General features: G+C 42.3%; 1 protein-coding gene across 1 annotated transcript in view; it reads right to left on the bottom strand.

The window, feature by feature from the left end:
- LOC115376252 (neural-cadherin) overlaps positions 1 to 22,254 on the bottom strand; it is a 376,719-nt gene that overhangs the window by 78,402 nt on the left and 276,063 nt on the right. Inside the window, exon 27 of the mRNA XM_030075748.1 lies at positions 8,387 to 8,601. Coding sequence (XP_029931608.1) covers positions 8,387 to 8,601 — 215 coding nt within the window. The remainder of the gene's footprint in view (positions 1 to 8,386; positions 8,602 to 22,254) is intronic.

Below are 22,254 nucleotides of genomic sequence, written 5' to 3'. Positions count from 1 at the left end.
GACAGGGGGTTAATATTCTGAGAAAAAAACCCCTCAAAACTTCCAAAATTAAAGTCATAAATTTACTAGAACAAAATCGGATATTGCCATGATTTTGGAGGCAGCATGTGTGATCCTGTTGAGTTTGTTCTTGTTGGAGAAGGTCAGCGTGGAGTAGAAACAGGGAACAGTGCAGCAGGACTGGCTGGATGATGCTTTTGTGAAGCAACAGCAGAGGGTCGGGGGACAGCAGAAAGAATTCACTGTTAAAAAAAAAAAAAAAAAAAAACACTATCAAATGTTTCCGTTTGTTGCCACAATCTTTCTTCGCCACAACACACCTTGGAGAACTGTTTCTCTACATGGCTGAAATGTGTGGCATAAGCTGTTTCTTAAGACTGTTTGGGTGGAGGAATGCAAAGAGTGAATGAATCCGTCTGATCGTATGTCTGCCTGCTTCACCAGAGCTCACTGCACAGCAACACTAAAAGCTGAAATAAAGTGCTACTTGGTAGATATATTGAAACTGCATATAACTAATCTAGAACCCAACAATTTGGAACAGGGTGTAGCATCATCGTTCTGCATGGCATTCACAGGTGCAGGGTCGTATTGCATGTACATGTGACTTTCAGTGTCCCACTCAGCTCAATAAATAAATACAGTGGTGAAATGTGCTAACAGATTGAGGCAATTAATACACAGCTATTAAGATTATTCTCCTGAAGATGGAGAGCTAGGGCTCTAGTTTCCCGGCGCAGCGCGGGGTGGCCCAGTGAGGCGAACCCCGCGCAGAGCTAGTTTCGACCGGCGAAACGGCGAAAAAGCCAAAAGGCTTCGCCGAGGTGCGCCAAAAGCTCGCCATCTGAAACCACGTCTACTTTCAGCGCAAGGCGGAGCGGAGCCGGCGCAGTGGAAGTTTGGCTGCCTGGCGCACATCACCAAAACCTCACGATCAGCACAAACGGTGCCAATCTCCTTTGATCTGACATCAGCTGTGACGGGACAGTTGATATGGAGATATATGTATGTGCTGATTGTGATCGTAGCATTGAAGTGTTTTTTGTCAGTATTTATTGCATTGTTCATGTGTCTGACATTCCGGAGGCCTGCCTGTGAGGTTTTGGTGACGTGTCCGCACTGCTCGCCGGTCTCCGCTCCGCGTCTGTCTCCTGAGCTCTGCTCCGCCTGTGGCAATAGACCTCCATGTCAGCTGTGTAAACTTTCATTACGCCGTGATTCACGCAGCGCATTTTAAAGGCGAGGACAGGGGCTCATTTGATTGGTTAAATGTGAATCGGCTGTGTCAAACCCCCCGGTAGGAGGGACGGCGGAGTACTTGCGCCACCGAGAACGGCGTGCCAAACTTGGAAAATCCGCCTGGCCACACCCAGTTGGCGAAGCGCATCTGCGCTACGCCCCCGCCTCACCAGGTCTGCGAAACTAGAGCCCCTAGTGTTAAATTAGCTAGGAATCACTGGCTCAACCTGTTAACACACTTTAGAAAAACTCACAGCAACTCTAAAAGACAATATCAAACCCAGATTCCTCATTTTTACTGACCAGCCCGACCCTCAACATGCCACCGAGACAAGACTAACTGATCACGATCAACTGATCACCGATCACCGATCACTTTTTAATCATTTGTATGTGTTGTGCATTATTTTTTTACTCTTATTTATGTCCATATTTACATCATAATGTCCCAATAAAACAGTCCTTCTTCTTCTTTGCTGCACTGCGACTGCCATACCGCATGTAGAGTCTATTCATAACAATCTCCATTTTTCCAAAAGCGGTCCTGTGTTGTTACCAGCTGTAAATAACTGCTACCTACCCTGATAATCACTGGAGTTTCCAACAGGGCTAGTGACAATTGTCAGATAAATTAGCATGGGGACAAAAGATGCTTGCCGGAAGGCGTGCATATCTACATTATAGCATGTTTATGATATATTTTGCAGATTACCTCCATGTAGGGCATTAAAATAATTAGCCTGAACAGTTTCAGTATATCAGTTCCTGGTGATCATGAACTTTGGCTGCACACAGCATAATGAGTCTTACGCATCTGTGTTTTGTGTTTGTTTGAGCTTTGTGTTCATTTTTTTTCTTTGAAAGGTCATTTTTTTTGCAAAGGCTATGCTACAGAATCTGGATTAGTTAATTCTTATTATACATAAACCATCTGCAGCGTATTGGTCGGTGAACAAACTGAATTATTGCTCTTTGAACTACTACTCTTTTGTGCTGGGAATTCAGATGGGCTCAGGGCAAAGTGCTCTGCAGCAAGAGCGTCCAGCGCAGTGAACTGACCCTGAATAGTTTGTTAAGACAAAACTAAGCCTCTGATAGTTTGAATCATCGCAAATTATCAAATAACATTTTGATTCTGATGAAAACAAGTGGCTTTTGGGGAACATCCATGTTCTGGTCTTACCCGGAATAGATGAGGTCAGCTTAGGTAGGGCCTAAGTCAAGTATTATTATCCCCTGTGAATGCATGTGCGAATGCAAACACACACACACACACACACACTTGCATGCACGTACTATACGAGGCCTGTGTTATAACCATGTAATCTCTTCTCTCAAGAGTCGCTGAGGATTGGATGTAGTACACAGCCATGTTAGCGTGTGTGTGTGTGTGTGTGTGTGTGTGTGTGTGTGTGTGCCTCACACCTTCTTTGGCCTACACAGCAGGGCTGGCTTGGTACAGCTGCCCTGCAGCAGGATAAAAGGCGGATGAGTAGGCGGCTTTGGACCAGACAACCGGCATCTCAATAAGTTGAAGGCCTGATGTGCTGTGTGTGTGTCTGCATACTCTGTGTGTGTGTGTGTGTGTGTGTGTGTGTGTCTGCATACTCTGTGTGTGTGTCTGCATGTGTGTGTGTTTATGCGTGTGTGTGTGTATGGAGCAACAGGGAATATTGTCTGGCCCAACAGGGGGCATCACTTAACAAGGCTTAATAATAAGGTGAAACCACACACACACATACACACACACACACACACACACATACACTCACGAGATGCAAATACAGTGGAAATGAAAAACCCTGGAGTATATTAGTGGCTTTTGATGCGCTACTTGACAGTCATAAATTTTTTTTTTTAAAAAAGCACAGGGCATTTGTGTGCAGTAGTGCCTTCCCATTTATCTGTTTTTTCCCCTCATCATCTCCACCTGTCTGTTACCTAGTGTTGAATCCTCACGCTGCAAAAAAAAAAAAAAAAAAAAAGAATCTCTATTTTAACATGTCAGTTGGTGTTACAAAATCTTGTTTTTCTTGAAACAAGTAAACAAATGTGCCAGCGGGATGATAATCCCACTTGTTTCCAGTGCAGTTTCTCTTGTTTTGGGAATTCTGGAAGCAAAATTAAATTGTTGTGTTGAAATACGGCAGATCAGCCCAACGGGGGTCAAGAAAATCACACTTGATTCAAGAAATAAGCGGCAGGTTGATTGATGGCATTGGAAACAAGTGGGATTATCTCATCACTTGGAGATTTTTTTTTTTTTTTTCACTTGTTTGAAGAAAGGAAATATTTTAATACTGAATATGGACCATGTAGTTAAGGACCAGCTAAGATGGAGATTTCGGCTTTGTCCCTCTAATTCCAGTTCCCTCAGACTAGTAACATCCTTCTCAAGCTGGAAGTCATGAATTCTTGGTGACATTAGCACTTCCAGCCAAGCGTTTGTGCCCATAATAGATGCCCAAGACCTTATTTATTCAGTTCAATGCATGTTTGATTTGGTCAGAGGGAGAAAATCACCCCTCCTGTACTGATTCCCGTACTGATTCAACATCACTGCGATGTGGTTCCCTGTGCATCCTCAAGGCAGCGGACGCTTGAAGTTTTGCTCTCACGTTGGGGTCAAAAAGCCTTTCCTGTGTTTCCTCTGTGCCATACCAGCGTTTTTTTTTTTTGTTTAATCAAAGAGCTTTTTGTTGCTGTTGCTGTTGTCGTCAGGTGAGTTCAAATTCTGGTCAGGGAAATGAACTCGGTGTCAACTTATCATCCTCGCAATCATCAAAGGTGGCATCCTGTCAATGCTGCTTCCTCTCTTGGCGCCTCCTCTTTCTTCTCCAGGTTGTTCTTTCACTCCTACTCTCTCATGAACATCCCTCCTTCTTTTTTCTTATAATGAAAAAAAAGATATGCAGGCTCTCTTCTGTCTGTCTCATTTTTTATGCCTCTTTTGCCCTCTGTATGTTCACACGGATGGAAGAAGGGGGTGAGTAACGGCGCTGACAGCCACTCACGGTGAAAATTCAAATAAGCAAACAGGACTATTCTGAGATCGGCTAAAACTGGACGGAACTGGAGAAAATTGTATTGATGAGGCATGTAATAGAATGAGCAAAATTAGTAATATCGCTGCAACCGAAGCTAAAAGAGCTAGAAGCAAACGCAGCTCGGAGGAGTTAAACGACAAAATGCTTGGCGAGGACGGCAGAAATTTGACAGCGCAAATAAATTGGCAAAAATTGCACCGTTCAACAGCAGTTCGGTGAATGCCTTCTAGATGCTCTGTTATTGGGTACCTTACAATCAGCTACAAAGCAAATTCTCACCAAAGTGACTGAATGATTCAATATGTTTTTATATTGTGGTATCCCATACCCACATCTGTCGCCTTCACTGAATTAATGCATGGCTAATTTCCCCCCCTCTCTCATATTATTGCATGCATGGCATTAGTATGGCATACAGACCAATCTACTGCACGAATATTGGCCCAAAAATCGGATATTTCCCATTCAGTTGCAACCCACCACTGCTATGATGTTCCTCCTTGACCACAGCTAGAGAAAATGTGTCTATTATTATTTTTATATGTGACGCGGTGTGGGAGGATTTTGCTTAACAGCCTGGAAAACCTGCACTGACACCTGTCTCACCTGATTTAAAAAGCAGCTAACCTTAAAAGAATTTAATTAGGCTCTGTTTCACTGGAGAGTTTTAGTGTCCTGTTACGCTCTGAAAGCTCTTTCACAGGCTTTTCCACCTGACAAGAGAGAGGAAAAAAAAAAAAAAAAACACTGAATTTGATGGGCATGGGAATGGTCAGATTTAGAGATAATGACAACTGCCACTAAATGTTAAATGCAAAAATATTGATATTGCCCCCCTGGAAAAAAATCCATGTCGGTCTATGATGTGAGGTATGAACATGCTTGTGCACTCGGCCTACACACTCCAGCACAAGGCTAGTGAGCTGCGGCATGGTCGGGAGCCTGCGGTGGATTTGTCACGCGTTGTAGGTGAGCCTTGAAACGAGTTCATTAGAGATCTAAACATGTACACCCTCATACTAATTACGCTCACTGACCAGTGACAAATAAGCCTGTACTGCAGCTAACGAGGCCCAACTCCTTAACTCTTTACGATCCAGCATCCTAGCAGGCATGCATGCTGGCTTTTCCACTCGCTGAGACACACTACAGCCGAAGAAATAATTTAGGATTTCTACTGCAAACATGCTCACAACACACACACACACACACACTCGCAGAGACGCACACACATGCACAGCTCCCCAGGCGGACCTCACCTCCCACACATATTATTTTGGCAGTGATAGAACAACAGCATCTCTCCCGAGAGAGAGAACGAGTGTGCAAGAACTAGCGAGAGAGACAGGGAGGCGTTAGTCTCTCAGATTAAAACACTAAATATACCGAGATGTACAAGACATTTTGTTCTCTGTCTGCAGCGCTCTCCTGCCTCCCTCAAGTCAATGGGCTTTAATGACTTGAAAGTTCACCAATATTGCCGAAGAAAGAAAAAACACCAGCGTTTTCACATTAAATCAATTTTTACCTGCTTCGGTTTACTCACTTTTTACAATTTTTATGACCAAGATTCATAGGATAATGAAATAAGCCTGCAGACCTTTTTTTTTTTTTTTATCCTCAACTATTTTAATCTCATATCAGTGCTATTTACCTTAATCAAATTAAGCAATCAATCAGTCATTCACTGGAAACACTGACACCTTCACTGAGGCAAGAACAACTGAAACTCAAGTCTGAGAGGTCTTCACATCAGTGCAGTTGTACATAGTTAAGGCAGAAAAGAACAGGTTTCTGAAAATGTAATAGATTTTTTTGGTTTGCATTTGCGGTTGTTTGCCTTAAAATGATTATCAACTGGCTTGCTCACCTTTTTAATTACCACTGCATCATTGCATGTCTCTCTCTCTCTCTCTCTCTCTCTCTCTATCTCTCTCCTTCTCCATCTGTTTGTGTGTGTGTGTGTGTGTGTGTGTGTGTGTGTGTGTGTGTGTGTGTGTAACCTCCACGGTATCATCAGTTAGTGTGTATGTTTCTCTCTGTAATCAGGGTTTCAGCTTGAATGGGAATGGGAATGAAATGGAGATCAAATAAGTACACATCATAATGCAGAGGGGGGCAGTGTTAATACGATTAAAATCATGATATGTGTGTGTGTGTGTGTGTGTGTGTGTGTGTGCGTGTGTGTGTGTGTGTGCGTGTGTGTGTGTGTGCGTGTTGTGTATGAGAGAGTGGCTGCCACCGGCTAATCCTCAGGTTGTGGCAAGTTGATATACATTGGAAATTAAACCTGGAATGGATTTTTCTTCTTATCCGGTAACAATTTTCAGTCATCAAGCTGGTTGCAACAGGGGATTTGAGAGGTGAAAAACAATATATTGCTCTGATTGGGTTTGATTACTTTTTTCCTCACAGTTTACAGGAATGTGCATTTCTATTTAAGCCACATTTCAAAAAGGGTTACCATGTGCCCTGTTTTTGGTTGGTATGCCCCCATTTTAATTGCCAGTCAGCAGTTTGCCAATTTTACTTACATTTCTTGTTTTCTCCTCAACCCCTGAACGCCCCACGGTGTCATTCCTGGAGTTTGGCTGGACGACCAACGTAAACAAGTAAACATGTTGCCTCCTTGAAATGACGCTAGTACCCTTTGGGCCAACCAGCGATGAGACACTCCATCCCCCCAAGTTTCATCAAAATTGAATTCATGGCGTAGAAGTTACGACTTCTCCAAGTTTGGGCTTTAATTACAGCGTGCCCCTCAGGCCACTCAGTGTAATGTTTTTGCTGGAGCACTGTGCCAAAAATAATCATGTCTCCAAGTTTTATTTGCAAATGCAGAGATACGATATTTGAATTAAATAAATAAATAAATACATGCATAAATAGGTAAAAATTGACCTTTAATTACAGAGCCAACATTAGGCTTGCTTACCTCCAGCTGTATTATGTAATTAAGATTAGGATGAACTTTATTGTCATATATACAGATTATTATTATGATTCGAATTTGTGATAGTAGTAGCAGCAGTAGTAGTGTTTAGCACCGGTATTGTGTTTGCGCTTTTGCTTTTGATTCCCTGTCTGAATGTGCTTTGCTTTTCGCTAAAGAGAGATCTGTCTCATGGCATTAGAGGCACAACCTGCATCAACCTTTCAGGTACGGGTCTTTCAAACTCGGCCGCCTTGTAACCCCACATCTCATCACACTGTAATAATAGAGGTCTTCATTATAAATATTTGAGAATGCCCACTTGTGTATTTTGGAGCGGGCTGTGGAAATTATGATCCTTTTTTTCCTCTTATTCGTTATTTTATTTGGTAATAGTGGCCGTTTTCTTGCTGTGTTTTAGCCCAGTACATATAGGGGAAATAATGTTTTACTGCTCCCCCTTACAAAGTACAGCTCCTCATGGTCCCATGGTTCAAGTTTGCCTAGGATGCTGAAATAATGTAATTATTTGCAGCAGTGGTGTGTTTGGGGGTAATTTTGCCTTTGATTCACTGTTCTTCCCTTTTGGGATCCCAGTTTTGTGTTTACTGCAGATTGCCTCCCGAAAATGTGTATATCATAATAAAAGCGCTAATTATGAGCATCAGATGATTGTCTGTTTGTGGTTTCCAGGGTGGGAAGGGGATTTTGTTTTGTTTTTTTTGTTTTTTTTCCCCCAGTATTCTGATGTCTTTCGCGGTAGTTGCTGTTTTCTTGCAGTGTGGTGATTCAACAAGGCTGCAAACTAATTAGACAAGTGAAGCGGCTTCATTCTCATCTCTCCATCTTGTACTGTACCTCTTTCTACAATAGTTTTTTTTTTTTTTTGCCCTGTTTCTTTCTAAATGGGTAGGGGTCTTAGTTATTCCCAGCCTGAATTTCCTATTGTTTAGCAGTTGTGAACGTTATGCTTCCCATTGCACCTCAGTTACAGTGGTGCTGTAGCTCGCTGAGTTGAGTGAGCCACCAAAACTGTCAGGCATAGAGATTTTAGAGCCACCCATGCTGAAACTGTAGGCACTTCTGGAACTGCAATTTGAATGAAATCATCCAGCAGACAGGATGCTGCTCTGAGCTTTTTTTTTTTTTTTTTTTTTTTTTCTCCTACCTATGGCCATGAAGTCCTCGTGGTCCCAGGCCTGCAGCTGGGCTAACGGTCCGCTGTACAGCAGCAGTCCATCAGGCACATCGGTGATGAACTCCAGCGACATGTGGCTCTCAAAGCAAGGCATTATGGGAGGAAACCAGGCATAGCCGTTTCCCTGGAAACTGTGCTTGTTCTGCTGGCACTCGGGCCCCTCAAACTGAGCCGGGCATTGGCACCTTGGGAAGAAGAGGAAATCAAGAGCCAGAATTAGAAAATGGATTAAGTTAATGTGTGTGTGTTTTTTTTTTTTTTTTTTATTTCAAGGCCACTTTTACCTCTTGGATTTTAAGGTTAAACCTGCAAAGCTGCAAGACACACACACAAGCTTGTTTAATTGGCCTTGTGAGAAAATTCCTCTGACTATACATGAGTCATATATATATGAGTAAAAGGTGCACCAGGTGTACCACGAACCAAGGCTGTGTCCTCACTGCAGCGGGAGCTTTGCCGCATGTCATCCCCCCTCTCTCCCCTGCCGTTCCTGTCTCTCTCTACTGTCGCTATAAAAATGAAGCGAGATGCTAAAAAACTCAGGGAAAAACAAACAAATCAGAAACAATTACTGCTCCTAGCGCTGATGTAGCCAGGACAACAGGTTTCCAGAGGTGCAAAATAAATTCATTACAACCAGATGGAAAACTCTGTGTGCAGCATGAAGACCTGTCTGACTATACCGTGAGCTTCTCATCTTGGAAAGGGAGAGGCATCATTGTTTTTGAAAGCTTAAGAGATTTCATCTCGCTGGACTGAGCTGAGTCCCAGCGAGAGGCAGCAGCAGCAGCAGCATAGTGGACAGCTCTTTTATTCTCCAGTGACTGGTGACGCTGTTTTCGTTCTCTTCTTTCCACTCAGTGTGGACACACAGTCTAATGAGAACTGGTTTTAAAAACGCAAAAGCCTGTCCTTTAACTGCTACCCTCACCTCATCCTGAATTTAGCCCAAACATTACAACAAATGTGGGAAGTGGTTAAGCCCTTTGAGAGTGTAAACAGTGATACTGCGCTTTACATAAACCTGAACTAGAACTTGAGTCATCGTGCCTAAATAAAATTCAGAGACCACTCTGCATGCTGAAAACACCTCTCCGACCCCGCTCTCTCTCTCTCTCTCTCTTTCTGAACAGCTAGTTTTATTCTTTCCACTCTTCTGCTCTCTGTCTGTCTAAATATGGTTGTTTTCTCCTCTCAGACATTCCTCCCCTACAACCACCCCCCTCTCTCTCTCTGTGTCTGTTTCACTGATGCAGATGTTCTCATTATTGGAAATACTACAGGGAGAACCACCACATCACTAAAAAGCCAACCTTTCTCTACCTTTTCCTTTATCTCAATGCCTCCTCTCATTCTTCCACTACCATCCTACCTCTGTCTCCACACTTCACCCACCTCTCACCACTTCTCTCAGCCATCTCCCACCATTGAGGTTGTGCAACACTCTAATTCGCCCCTTCTCCTCCTGTGAATACCCACCACTTTTTTTTCTCCACTTCATCATTTCCATCTTCTCATCTTTTCTTTCTTTCTCCAGTCATTCTGGCATCTTTGATTTTTTTTTTTTTTTTCTTTCCTTTTTCTTTGCAAGTACAGTCTGGCACCTGTCCTCTCCAGTCATCATCTTATTTCCTTCAAGGTATCTGCAGATTTCAGAAAGCCAGATTTAAGGATCTTGGAGAGTCGTTTTTAATGCTACCTGCAGTTTGACTGAAGAGCAATTTAAAGCTGAAGCAAAGAAACAAAGCTGACAAAGCCAGACGACTTCTGCTTGAACAAAGCTCAGGAGAGCTGTTAAACTATAAATGGACCAAATGAAAAAAAGAACAAGGAGGGATCAATTGTTCAAAGAATTCACTGTCTTTTGGAAAATTGGATCTGCTGTTCCATAATAACACTTCAGTAAACATGTTGAGTGATTATTCGTTATTATTCATTATTAAGCGCTATCCAAATTCAGAAGACTGACCCTTGAGTTAAAAGCTGTTAGTCATTGTTGTATTATGTAGATTCATCGTAGTACCTGCACATCACCGAATGGTTTACATTCTTTATTGACCAACTGTTGTTTCAAACCAGAGCATCTTTTTCAAGTCACTTCTGACATGAAGGAAGTCTCAACGTCAGGTCAGTTTCATCCTGATGAAGATTCACTGATCGAAGATTCACTGATTGTTGTCAATGTGTCAATAAAGAATGTAAAACCTTTTGTGTGTGGGCTCTACTTTCAACAAGTCATGCACATCTAACTCTTCGCTTCTGCAAATTCATTTTAGTGGCAAAGCACTGTTTACTTTTTCCGCTGGTGTGCTTCATTTTCAGAAAGCGCCTCTAAATAAGGGAGCTATTAACCTCCCCGATTTCAAATTATATTTGATTGTTTCACAGCTTTGCAGCATTTGGCTCGTATTGAACAGCATATTGTAGATCCAGTACTGTTGAAATACTTAATCTACAATGGATCCCTAAAGACCTAGAATGTATAACCAAAAACTCTATTATAACTTATATTTTGAGACTGTCTTCTGGTGAAAAACAACCCCATAGGTCGCTTGTACAGCAGCTTATTACAACCTATGGTTATGTTTCAAAGTTACGCGACCTCTAGCGGTCCTCTAAATAACAACACTAGCTGTCTTTCCACTGTCGTGCCACTGTGACCTGGGTTGTCTTCGAGTTAGACGGTGTTAATGGCCCTCGGCCCCAAGCGGCGAGAACAAAAAACATTTGTGTCCCCACCGCTGCCAGCTCTCTGACTATATAATCGGATAACATCCCCATTTTGGCAAACACCATAAATTTGACGTGGGACATTATCCTCTGCCCAGATAGTGAGCTGAGCCCTAATGTCCTCGTTTGACCAGGACTGCCGTTTGTCCTCCATTTTTCTTTTCTGTCTGGCCCACGGGTATTTGGTGGGTCATTTGCAACTGGAAACTGGGCCCAACAGCCCCATCAAGCTGCGTTCAAAGACCGGAAGTGACGATGGAAATGCTGCTGGCTTTGGTGAGCACTAGCACACCCGCGTTTGGCATGACAGCGGACAGCTGGCTACTCTTACCCTAGGGAGCGACCTCAGTCCATGTAAGGAGGTTGCTGAGGTGGTGGATGGGTCAACCAAGACAACGTTTACTCAGACCTAACCTTGACCCTGACCTTTTCCTAACCTTAACCATTACAACAATCCTTTCCCTAACCTTAACAATAACCTTTTGATGACCTTAACCTTCACCTTGAGTATTTATTTAGTGGTTAGTGGGCTAAACCTGTGTATTTGTCTGGACTGGATGACTTGTTGCATAGTGTTGAGTGTTGACAACTTCAGCAGCACACCACTGTGTAACCCTAGGTAACAATCTCTGGGATGGATTACTTGATGGATGATATGGTATTTATTTGCACAGGGGATTTCTGTAAAGACGGTCTCTGTAAAGATGGTCTGTTTCATGAATTTTCAATCCTGTTCTCATTTCTTTAAATACCGTCAGATGAGGAGTTGGGTAACAGAAAAGACTGGCCAAGACCTTTCCAAGAGTAGACAATACACCAATAGGAAATAATGGAAACAAGGGAAAGCTTTCGTTCGACAAAAAATATTATGAGAAAAATGTATTCATTTATAAATACCCATTGATGTCACGACCTCTTTATATGTGAGGAAAAATGTGAGATATTGGTAAAAGCTTCATATAAATAGGAAACAATACTTAAATAATGCTTAGAGATTTTCAGTCTCTTCTAACATGAAACAAAGACGGATCCAGTTTAATATCTTACAAGGAGATAAACATAAAAAAGAAGGAAAAAGTATGAAACCCTGTATTGTACTGCAGATGCATACTAATGGTTAAAATCTAATTTTGGACACAAGCAGCGATCAAAAATTAAGAGTGAAATTTTGAAGACATTCTAAAAGCAGTCAGTGTGGGTGAACACAAAAGTGCCTTTAAAGGGATACCTCGCCCAAAAGCTGTCTATTTTCTATCATTTACACACCACATGCTGTTTTAAATGTCCAATTTAAAAAAAAAAAAAAAAAAAAAACTGTTTTAATCTTATGCCTCCTGGAGAATAAAGCATCCAAAAACTGACTGTATTTCTGTGGCGACTTTGACGAACGGCAGCAAAAAAAAAAAAAAAAAGAAAGAAAAGAAAGATATGAAGGATATGAAAATGATCACTTAAAACTGTAAAACTTTTAGTGCAATATAATCAAAGTCTTGAGTCTCTGTATGTTCAGTACAGTAATTATGATAAAAATTTGCCCAATGAATGATGGAAAAATGCCTCCCACAGGACTGTCGCAGTCAGGATGTATTTTCTGTTAACAGGTTCTAAGCCTGATTTTCCAAAAGCAGAAAGTACTGTCCATATCCTGAGGAAAAAAAAAAAATCATGACTGTTATTAGATAACATAATAGTGCAATACCCCAGCATATATATGGTGTATTAAGGTATACTTTGGACATTTTGACATTTTACATTTTCTCATTTCCTTGTTTCTGTATAAATTGTTGTAATATTATTATAGGATGAATGCACTTTTTTTTTTTTTGCTACAAATTTCTAATACATATATATTTTTTTTTTAATAATTTCACTTATGCTTATAAATATATTTTTCTCTCAAGAATTTGAGCGACTGCAAACGACCTTGGATGGGCATGAATAAAGTATTTCTGATTCTGATATAATAATAATAATGATTATTATTATCTACTGCATAAAGCTGCATGAAGAGTCTGGACCGGAGAAATGGCTGCAGATACACACTGGTTTTTTTTGCCATTTTAAGACAATTCTGAGTAAGTAAATGATACAGGGGAGTAAATGATGAACAATACTTTGCTTTTGGGTGAATTATGACTTTAATGAGGATGCATGGATCCCCTGCTCTTTCAACAGAATGCATCATTCTGGTTCGGCTAAGTGTTTTGTCGTTAAATTGCGATCCCTTCCTCTCTCGCTTCTCCTTTCATCTTTCATCATTTGTTCGCTGCGCGTCACGTTGTGCTGTTTGTGTCCAACACCGCCGTCAATTCTTCCAACAGAATAAAACATTCCCTCACTCTTTCCACCTGTTGCTCACGGTCATAATGGATCCACATCCAAACACAAACTCAACACATGCAGCGCCGCCAAGCTACGCACACACACACACACACGCGCACACACACTCTCCAGGGCAATTGCTCTGCTCCTAATAAGTGAGTTTTTCATTGGTTTGTTATTCACACCCCAATCCTTTCTCCACATATTCTCTCTGTTTCGCCCTTTGGATCCCAAACACACAAAGGCATGCACTTGCTTTCTCTCTCTCTCTCACACACACACACACATACAAACATGCACATACACAGACACAGGCACAAACACACACACAGATATCTCATTGGTGTGCTGTAGACAGCTCATTTCTCATCCAAATGCACCTTCCTTCTCTTGCTCATTTTCCTGTCTCCGCTCTCATCCAGGATTGAAAAAGCAGATGCACGCACGCACGCACACACACACACACACACACACACACACACAGTGTTCTGCTGGAAATTACAAAGGTCTTGCACAATACCTGACTGTTGTGCAAATAAAGGAGGAACATACTGTCACTTCAGTGCCTTGACAGCATTAACACACACACACACACACACACACACACACACACACGTACACAAACACACAAACACACACTACAGAAGCGCTAATGCAATGCACAGTGTGAAGAGCAATGCAATCAAATGACATACAGATAAATGTGCATGCTTATAGTGTAAGTGTGTGTGTGTGTGTGCAAGTGCACTTGTGTACATGCTATTGATTGTGCACGTTTGTGTGTGTGTGTGTGTGTGCACTTGATCGAGTCTGTTTTGTGCATTTGTGAATGTGTCCCTCTAATTTGAAACCAGCAGCAACCCGCCATCACAGATACTGATGTGAGTGTGTTGGTGTGTGTTTGTGTGTGTGTGTGTGTGTGTGTGTGTGTGTGTGTGTACATGCACAAGCAAAACATACGTGCCTACACGCCTCCATTTTGGCAACATCATCCTAATTCTCTGGGCGCGAGACAATCGGAGACATAGTTTTAGTCACGACGGCCAAGCCCTGCAATCCTCTTAAGGCAGCTTTGTGGTGCTCATTCTCTGTCTGCTGGGAGTCGGTTTGTTAGCGTCGAAGCAGGAGCTGTAATCCCAACCCCGCTTCCCCCACCTCCCAAATCCCATTATTAATCCCAGTGCTTCGATTATCAACGTGTTCTTCTTTCAATCTTCGACTGTAATCTGGTGTGTGTGTGTGTGTGTGTGTGTGTGTGTGTGTGTGTTGGAAGCGGGGTCAAATGCTCCGCGTTGCTTCCTCTCCTCTGATCGTCACTTTTAATCTCCCGCTTCGTCCTCTCCTCTCCCGCTTTTCCCACTCGCCTTTCTCCTCTCTTTCTCCTCGTTCTGTTCTTTTCTCTCCTCTCATTTCCTTAATCGTCCTCATTTTTAATCCCCTTTTCTTTGCCATGTCCTCCCCTCTTCCTTCCTTCACTCCCCTCCTTCCTCCCGTTCCTCTCTTTCCTCACCTCTCTCTCTTCCCAGTTTTCTTCCCTCTCCTCCTGTCTTCTCCTTCCTTTCCTTTCCCCCCATTTCTCCTTCACTTTTTTCCTTCACCTTTTCCTCTTTTTTTTTTTACCTTCCACTCCTCTTTTCCTCTGTTTTGTCTTTGCTCCCCCCTTGGTTTGTCTTCCCCTTTCAACTTCCTCTCTCTTTCCTTTCCTCCTCTAATTTTCATTCCTCTCATCCCTTTCTCATTTCTCTCCTATCCTCTTTCCTGTCATTCTCCCCTTTCATCCTGTGCTGACCCCTCCCTCTGATATCTCCTCTCTTCTCTTCTCTGTTCCCTCCTTACCTTTTCTTCTCCTTTCTTTTGCTCTTCCTGCCTCCCTCCTTCCTATCTACTCCTCTTTCTTTTATCCCCACTTTGCTTTTCTTCTTTTCTCCTTCATTCTCCACCCATTTTCTTTCTCTCCTTTCCTCTCTTCCTATGTCTGCTCCCCTCCCTCTCACTCCTCCTCATCTCCCCTTTTCTTCCCTTTCTCGTCTCGTCTTCTCCTTCCTTCTCCTCTCCTGCCCTTTCGTTCTCTCCTCTGTGCTCCCCTCATCCTCTCTCCCTCCTTTTTCTTTTCTTGTCCTCCTCTCTCCTCTCTCCTCAGCTCACCTCTCCTCTCCTGAGCCTGCGGGATCACACAGCAGACGTTCCAGAGTTCAGATGTTGCGGCGTGATCAAACGTGTGACAGTGATACAGACAACCTCGCGTGTTTTGCCTCCCATCTCATTTTCCATCTATCTATCTCTCATTCTCTCTCTCTCTCTCTCTCTCTCTCTCCCTGTTAGCTGCTCATCTGACATTTCACCGAGGAATGTTTCACACAGTCCCATCCAATCAGGCCTTGGCCCACATTCACTCCTCATAAAAGACAGCATGCGGCACATGGCATTGGAAATACAGCAGATTCTGCCTTTTTATTGCCTCGGTGAATGCTAAAACAACTCTGACAATTTGCATAACGAAGGCGGCGAACTGGAATCGCTGTTCAGGTTGAAGTTTTATTCACTGTTCCAAAGAATTAACATAAAATCCCGATTCATTTCCAGATTCATCACGTGAAAATGTTTGACGGTTATGTTTAGGCTTAAGTTGGGGGTTGAGGTTAGGTTTAGGGTTGGAGCAGAACCCAGCACGTCAGAGGTGAAGGTGAAAGTACCTGCCTATCCACGCTGTTTACACATTCATTTAGACTGAAGCCACCTTTTCGTTCATTCTGAAGCTACAGCCCTGTTTCCACCTGGCATTAACATTCATCCTGGGTGACCCGATCACAAGCTGATACCTCCACGTACAGGTGTAAACAGCATCCAATGCATCTTGAGATCAGATCGCTCAGGCCACATTCAGACGTGGCCTGAGACGCTTTTGTCCTCAGCACATTTGAAGTGTGAACAGACATGTGTCCCAGGACGCACTGAAGGACCGCCGACTCATCGGACGTCCTCTGTCTTAAGCTCGTAAACTCTTCTAACTCCCCCGACACCGACCAGGCCGCCGCTTTTCTGATCGAAAAAATACCCTGCGCTGTCAGCTGATGGGCCAAATGCAAACCCAAATGCAGGTCAGATAGTTGTTTTTTTTTTTTTTTTGTTAACCTCGTCTGTAATTTCTGACACACATCAGAGCCACAGAGGTGAAAGAGCTCCCACCCACCTGCGCACTCAAACACTCAAGTTCAGTATCAGGTTCAGATTGATTAATCCACAGCAGCGGAAACCCAACCCACTCAAACCCACTGGAATTAGTAATCTGAGCCTGAACTGAGGTGATCGTGTCAAAATGAGGCGGAAGTAAGCAAGGATCTCTCTTTTTGTTAAATTCTTGTTGCCTGTTAAATGCCTGTTAAATTTTATTTTTTACTTGATTTTTTTTTTTTTTTTTTTTTTTTTTTTTGGTGTGGAAGGAGGATTAGCAAAGTAAGCACAGCCAGTATTTTGCATGTACAGCATGTCATAGTGTTCAAAAATTCACAATGTAGTCAAATTAACTATAGATGAGGGCTTTTAAAAAACATATGGACGGCAACACGTAGGTTAGTAGACCACAAACACATGACTCAATGCAGGGTGGTGTGCCAATGCACCTCGACATGACAGAGAAGAAGGCTTACATAAGAACACAAGTGAACAAAATAATGTGATTTTACGTCAACTTTACATGTAATTCAAGAGTCTGCGGCCTCCAGCTGTACTCCGTGCTGCACTGTGTCCATAACACATTGCAGCATAATAGGAAAATGTTTCTGTAAATGAGTAGCTGTTTTCCTCAGAGAACGTCTTGTTATTAGACAGTTTAATGCTTCATGGTGTGAAGATGGTAAAGTTACAGAAAGAAGAGAGGTGATATGTAGGGTGTTGATGACACCTGACACATTCAGTTTACCTGGATTTTATAGATTGTTTGAATTGTTTGGTTCATTTGCGCAGGCCTGAATATTTTATCCACATGCGTGAGCTAATTGCGCTGCTGTTTTTTGATCGGCACTCTCTGGAAGAAGAGATTTTATTTCTCAATCTGACCCTCCTGGCTTAATACAGGATATATAAAATAAAATAAGTAAATGGTGTGAACCAAATCAAAAGCACCAGCACCCAAATAAAGAGGTGTGAGGTCTCGACGTGGCACCAGTCACACACAGATGTGCGTCGGCTCAGGGGTGAAATCATTCTGACACAAATAAAGGAAGTGCTGATAAGATTATGAATTTAATTAACCACATTCATGACATTATTTCTGGAACTTCTTATGTGTCATTAACTTCGTGGTGTCAACACACCTAATTGAACGTTCATTCACTGAGCGTTCAGGCAGAGCACCGTCTGCTGACTTTAAACAAGAAATGAGGAGATTTGCAATGAAGACTTCCTTCCACTGACCTTTCATGTGAACTCCAAACAAGTTGAATAAAAATCAAGGTTTTAACTAAACTTTCTTAAACTAAACTGTGACAATATGTGATCTTCATCATTTGCACCTAAAATCCCTCTACTGTGCAACACCTCACCTCAGATCCACAGCCTTGGTGCTATGTTAGACCCAACACTCATCATTTGAACCCTGTATTAATCAAATCACTCAAACAGCTTTTTTTTTTTTTTTTTTTACATCTCATCCTTTTCAGCTGCTGAAACACTTATCCATGCTTTCATCACACCGAGACTCGACTAAACTATAGCGTCCTTTGTGGCGCATCAAACGAAATCCTCAGCAAACTGCAATACATCCAGAACTCTGCAGCCCGACGGCCCACCCGCCCCTGCACCAGAGACCACATCACCCCTGTCCTTCAAACCCTCCGCTGGCCTCCAACAAGTCCTCCAACCCAGATGTCCACACCGGTCACTTGTTCCTCTAATACGACCAACAGGAGGGTTTCCTAAACGAGCTAACCCACCAAAAATACTTGCTTAAGGTGAGGAAAGCATGTTTTGTTGGGGTTAAAGTTAAGAAAAAAATGATATTTGCAGCTTAATGTTTAACAAAAACTGACAGTATTGAGTCTGGAAGCAAACCCAGGTTGCCTGCATGGAAGTCATGTTGGTTTACCCATCCGCCACCCCACCAACCTTCTAACACAGAGTTTTTCACTGCCTTAACACGACCACTAGAGGTCACTTAACTTTAAAATGTAACTAAAACTCAATAAAGTGCTGTACAAACAAAATAATCGGTCGTTTCTGGCTTCCCTTCACAAATTCATAACTTGGCGCTTCATAAGTTGGCCCCCTCCTGTCTGACTGACCTCCTTCACCGCCCCATGCTCTCCTGCACCCTCCCCTCAGCTGACGCACGCCTCCTGGCCCCGGGACCAAGCCCTGAACCTGGGCTGACAGGGCCTTCTCCATCACTGCCCACGCCCTCTGGGATATCCTCACCGAACCCAGCAGACTCCAACACGCTCTCCTCCTTCAAGGCATCCCTGAAAACCCACCTTTTTTAAACGTAGCTAACAACATCTGACTATCGCCCTCCAAGCTTCAGACAGTCATGGTGCGTGAAACCCATCGGTGCCTGAATAAAACTGCAACGACGTCATAACTTGAGGGCTGATTTGTACGAAAACTCAAGTGAACCAGGTCGTAAAATGCCCTAAAAGGTCACAAAGTGAACTTGAACCCACAAAGTTGTGAGCACGTTACGCACCTCCGAACTCTGACCCTCCAGCACACCTCCTCACCACGTTTGAATATTTAGTTTTGATAGGTAATGCACCAACGAATCAAGAAATACAGGCCTGCCAAAATTGTAAATCAATCCAGCATTTTATGCACTTTTCACAGAGAGAAAATGAGAGGAATTAAAAAAAGAGCAAGAAATGGAAGAGAGGGAGAAAGGGAGTCTATGCCTCTATGTGTGTGTGTGTGTGTGTGTGTGTGTGTGTGTGTGTGTGTGTGTGTAATCCAGGGATTATGTTTAGCTTGATTCCAGCCAGTCATTCTGCTCTGGTCCAGCGGCGAGCCACATTACACGCTCATTCCAGCCAGCCGGGCTCAAATCCTGCCCTTTTCACTCGCTGCTTTTTAATTAAAAAACACAGCCAAAGAGCGAAATTAACTTCTACAAGACACAACAAGAAAGCTTAGCGGAGAAGGCTGTTATAAGAATTTATGTTCATATGTTCACACACATTGTTCCGGAAGGAGTGTGCATGTGCTGGTGTGTGAACACCGGTGAAGAAGACAGCCTGTGTTTTTTTTTTTTTTTTTTTTTTTTTTTTTAAGGATTAACTAGAATTTGAACATCTTAAGCAAACACCTGCAGAAGCACCTGGCTCTGGTGTTCTCAGTGTGTGTGTGTGCGTGTGTGGTCTCTGCCAGAATCTTGCATTTTTATGTGTACACTTCACCTGTTCTCTTCCCTGTTTTTTTTTTTTTTTTTTTTTTTTTAAGACTGGTATCCATTCCAATATTTTTTTCAATTCAGTATCTTTACATAGACTAAACATATTCTGAATAAAATACTTCAGTAACAAAATTAGCAAAGATGATATTGCAAATTCAGACTAAAAATGATGACACATACTGTCAAACAATATAAAAAGAGCTGGAGATTTATCTCTTCTACGTCAGAGAGGCAAGGCACAGATGTGTGCAAAAGAAAAAAAAAGCCAGAGATCCAATTAATCAGTCAAACCCTGTGCATGACAGCTATACACTGTATAATATATAATATCTGAAGAATTTTATTACAAATTCTTCAGAGTCATGAGCAAAACATGTCTGAAACCTGAATCTGAATTTGATCATAAAATCTGGATTCTGCGTGCGGTTCCAGCTGAGCCGGCGCTGAGGGCTTCACCTCCACACACTGATGTTTGTGTAATTGGCTGCAGAGAGCCCTTCACCTGCACCTTTAAAGATGCGAGCCTGCAGAAACACAGAGCGCCGGCTGAATTATACAGTTAAACAGGGGCGGCACATCTCCTCTGCCAAACAGCAAAGAGCCTATTTTTATCATCTTTGTAGTTCAAAGGGCCGATCTGTAATTACAGTGTGGCGCCCCTGTTGAAACACCGTCAACCCACCGTTGACCTTGTTTACGCAGTGATTTATGAAACCGACGGCACCTCCTTGCGCTTCTCACTGACGTGTGTGTTGACAGCAAACATGATCGCTTTTTCATCTAGCTGGAGGTTGCACCAGGTTTGTTTCTGTTTATCATATATAGGAAACACCGAGGTAAACAAGACACGTTGCTTTGGAATATGTTAACCATGTTCTGTAAAGCTTATTTCAGTGGCTTTAACAGTGGGATAAAGTTTGAATTTTCTATTGTATTTTTTTTTTTTATTTGATCCTTACCAAAACCTTATCCAAGCCTTAATCTAAAGTGCAACTGAACCTTTTCATATCATGACCCGGAGAAAATAATGTGTTCAATCCTGACGTGCAGATCAAACCGCGGCCTGCATGTCCCGCGGGTAAGCAGCAGATTCAGCCGGTTATGGATCAGCAAAACAAAGTTATGAATAATTGCAGCAGGATTGTGGGCTGAAAAGGTTGAACAATCATATATAACATTCATTCAGCCATTCATTTTCCAAATCCGTAAGGGGTCGTGGGGTGTGCTGGGGCCTAAGGCGGGGGAAACACCCTGGACAGCTCGCCAGTCCATCACAGGGCCCAAATATAACATACAGAGGAAAACTCTTGGCTAAAATAGCTAATTTTCCCTGATACTTCATCCGCCTCGACATGATGCAACATTAGGCAAATGCAGGTTTCAGTTTTATTAAAAATTACATTTGCAGCTGAGTGAGTTGCTGACCCTCAAATCACCATAATGTCCAGTTTGTGCCTCTGTTACAAAATCCAAACTGTGATGGAAAATGCATTATATTAATAGCAAAAAGAAAAAAAAAATCATGATAGTTATAATTGCAGAACTGTGAAAAAAAAAGGCAGAAATTCCCCAGAATAGATGATTCGATGGTGTCGTTGGCAAAAATTCTTGTATGAGACGGGTCAAAATATGCTGGGCTTGCTCGTATTTTTATTTTTTTTTTTATTTTATTTTTTTTTTTTCAGTTATGTTGCTGCAGAGTTTCAGCTTTTCCCTTTTCCCTTTTTTAAAATAAAATCTCTCAACAATATTCTCAAGTTTCGACTACTTTGTTTCAATTTCATTAAATTTTATGAGACTGTGCCGAAACTCCAGAGGGCAAATTTGGGCAAAACAAAGACAGGCAATAACATGCCCGATTGAGATGAACCTAAAATTAAGTCTTTGGTGGTAGTTTCTGTTTTTACACATTCACTCATCCTCCCTCCTGTTTGATTCCTCCAACACACAGTCAAACACAGAGGGTTTTTTTTTTTTGCGAGCAAATGTCATCAGACAAGTCAGCTGAATTTCAAACAGTTTGCCATCACCTTGCTCCTTGTACATCTGCCTCACGCTGCCGAGCCGTCTTTGGTGTTAAAGAGTCAAAGCCACAAAAGAACACACATTTTTGTGTTAGTTGTGATCTAAACCGGCTTTGTCTTTGCCCTCACATCTTCATTATTTTCATCACAGTGTTATTTTGAGGGCGTGTGCATAATCTTACATGTGAAATTAAATTCAGCAGAGTTTTGATAGTGCTCAAAGTCAGCTCACAGCAGACATCTACTTGTTGAGTCAGATGCCACACCTGGGATTCTGCGCCTCGTGGTGCCGTAATGTGGGCATACTGTAATGAGAAAATGGTCTGTATAACTTTTCCAAGTCATTTGCACCAATGCAGGAATGTAAAGGCGGAATTTTTTTT

Source organism: Myripristis murdjan, chromosome 3 (assembly GCF_902150065.1).
Source record: "Myripristis murdjan chromosome 3, fMyrMur1.1, whole genome shotgun sequence".
NCBI lineage: Eukaryota > Metazoa > Chordata > Actinopteri > Holocentriformes > Holocentridae > Myripristis > Myripristis murdjan.
This window is presented reverse-complemented; position numbering and strand designations above follow the sequence as displayed.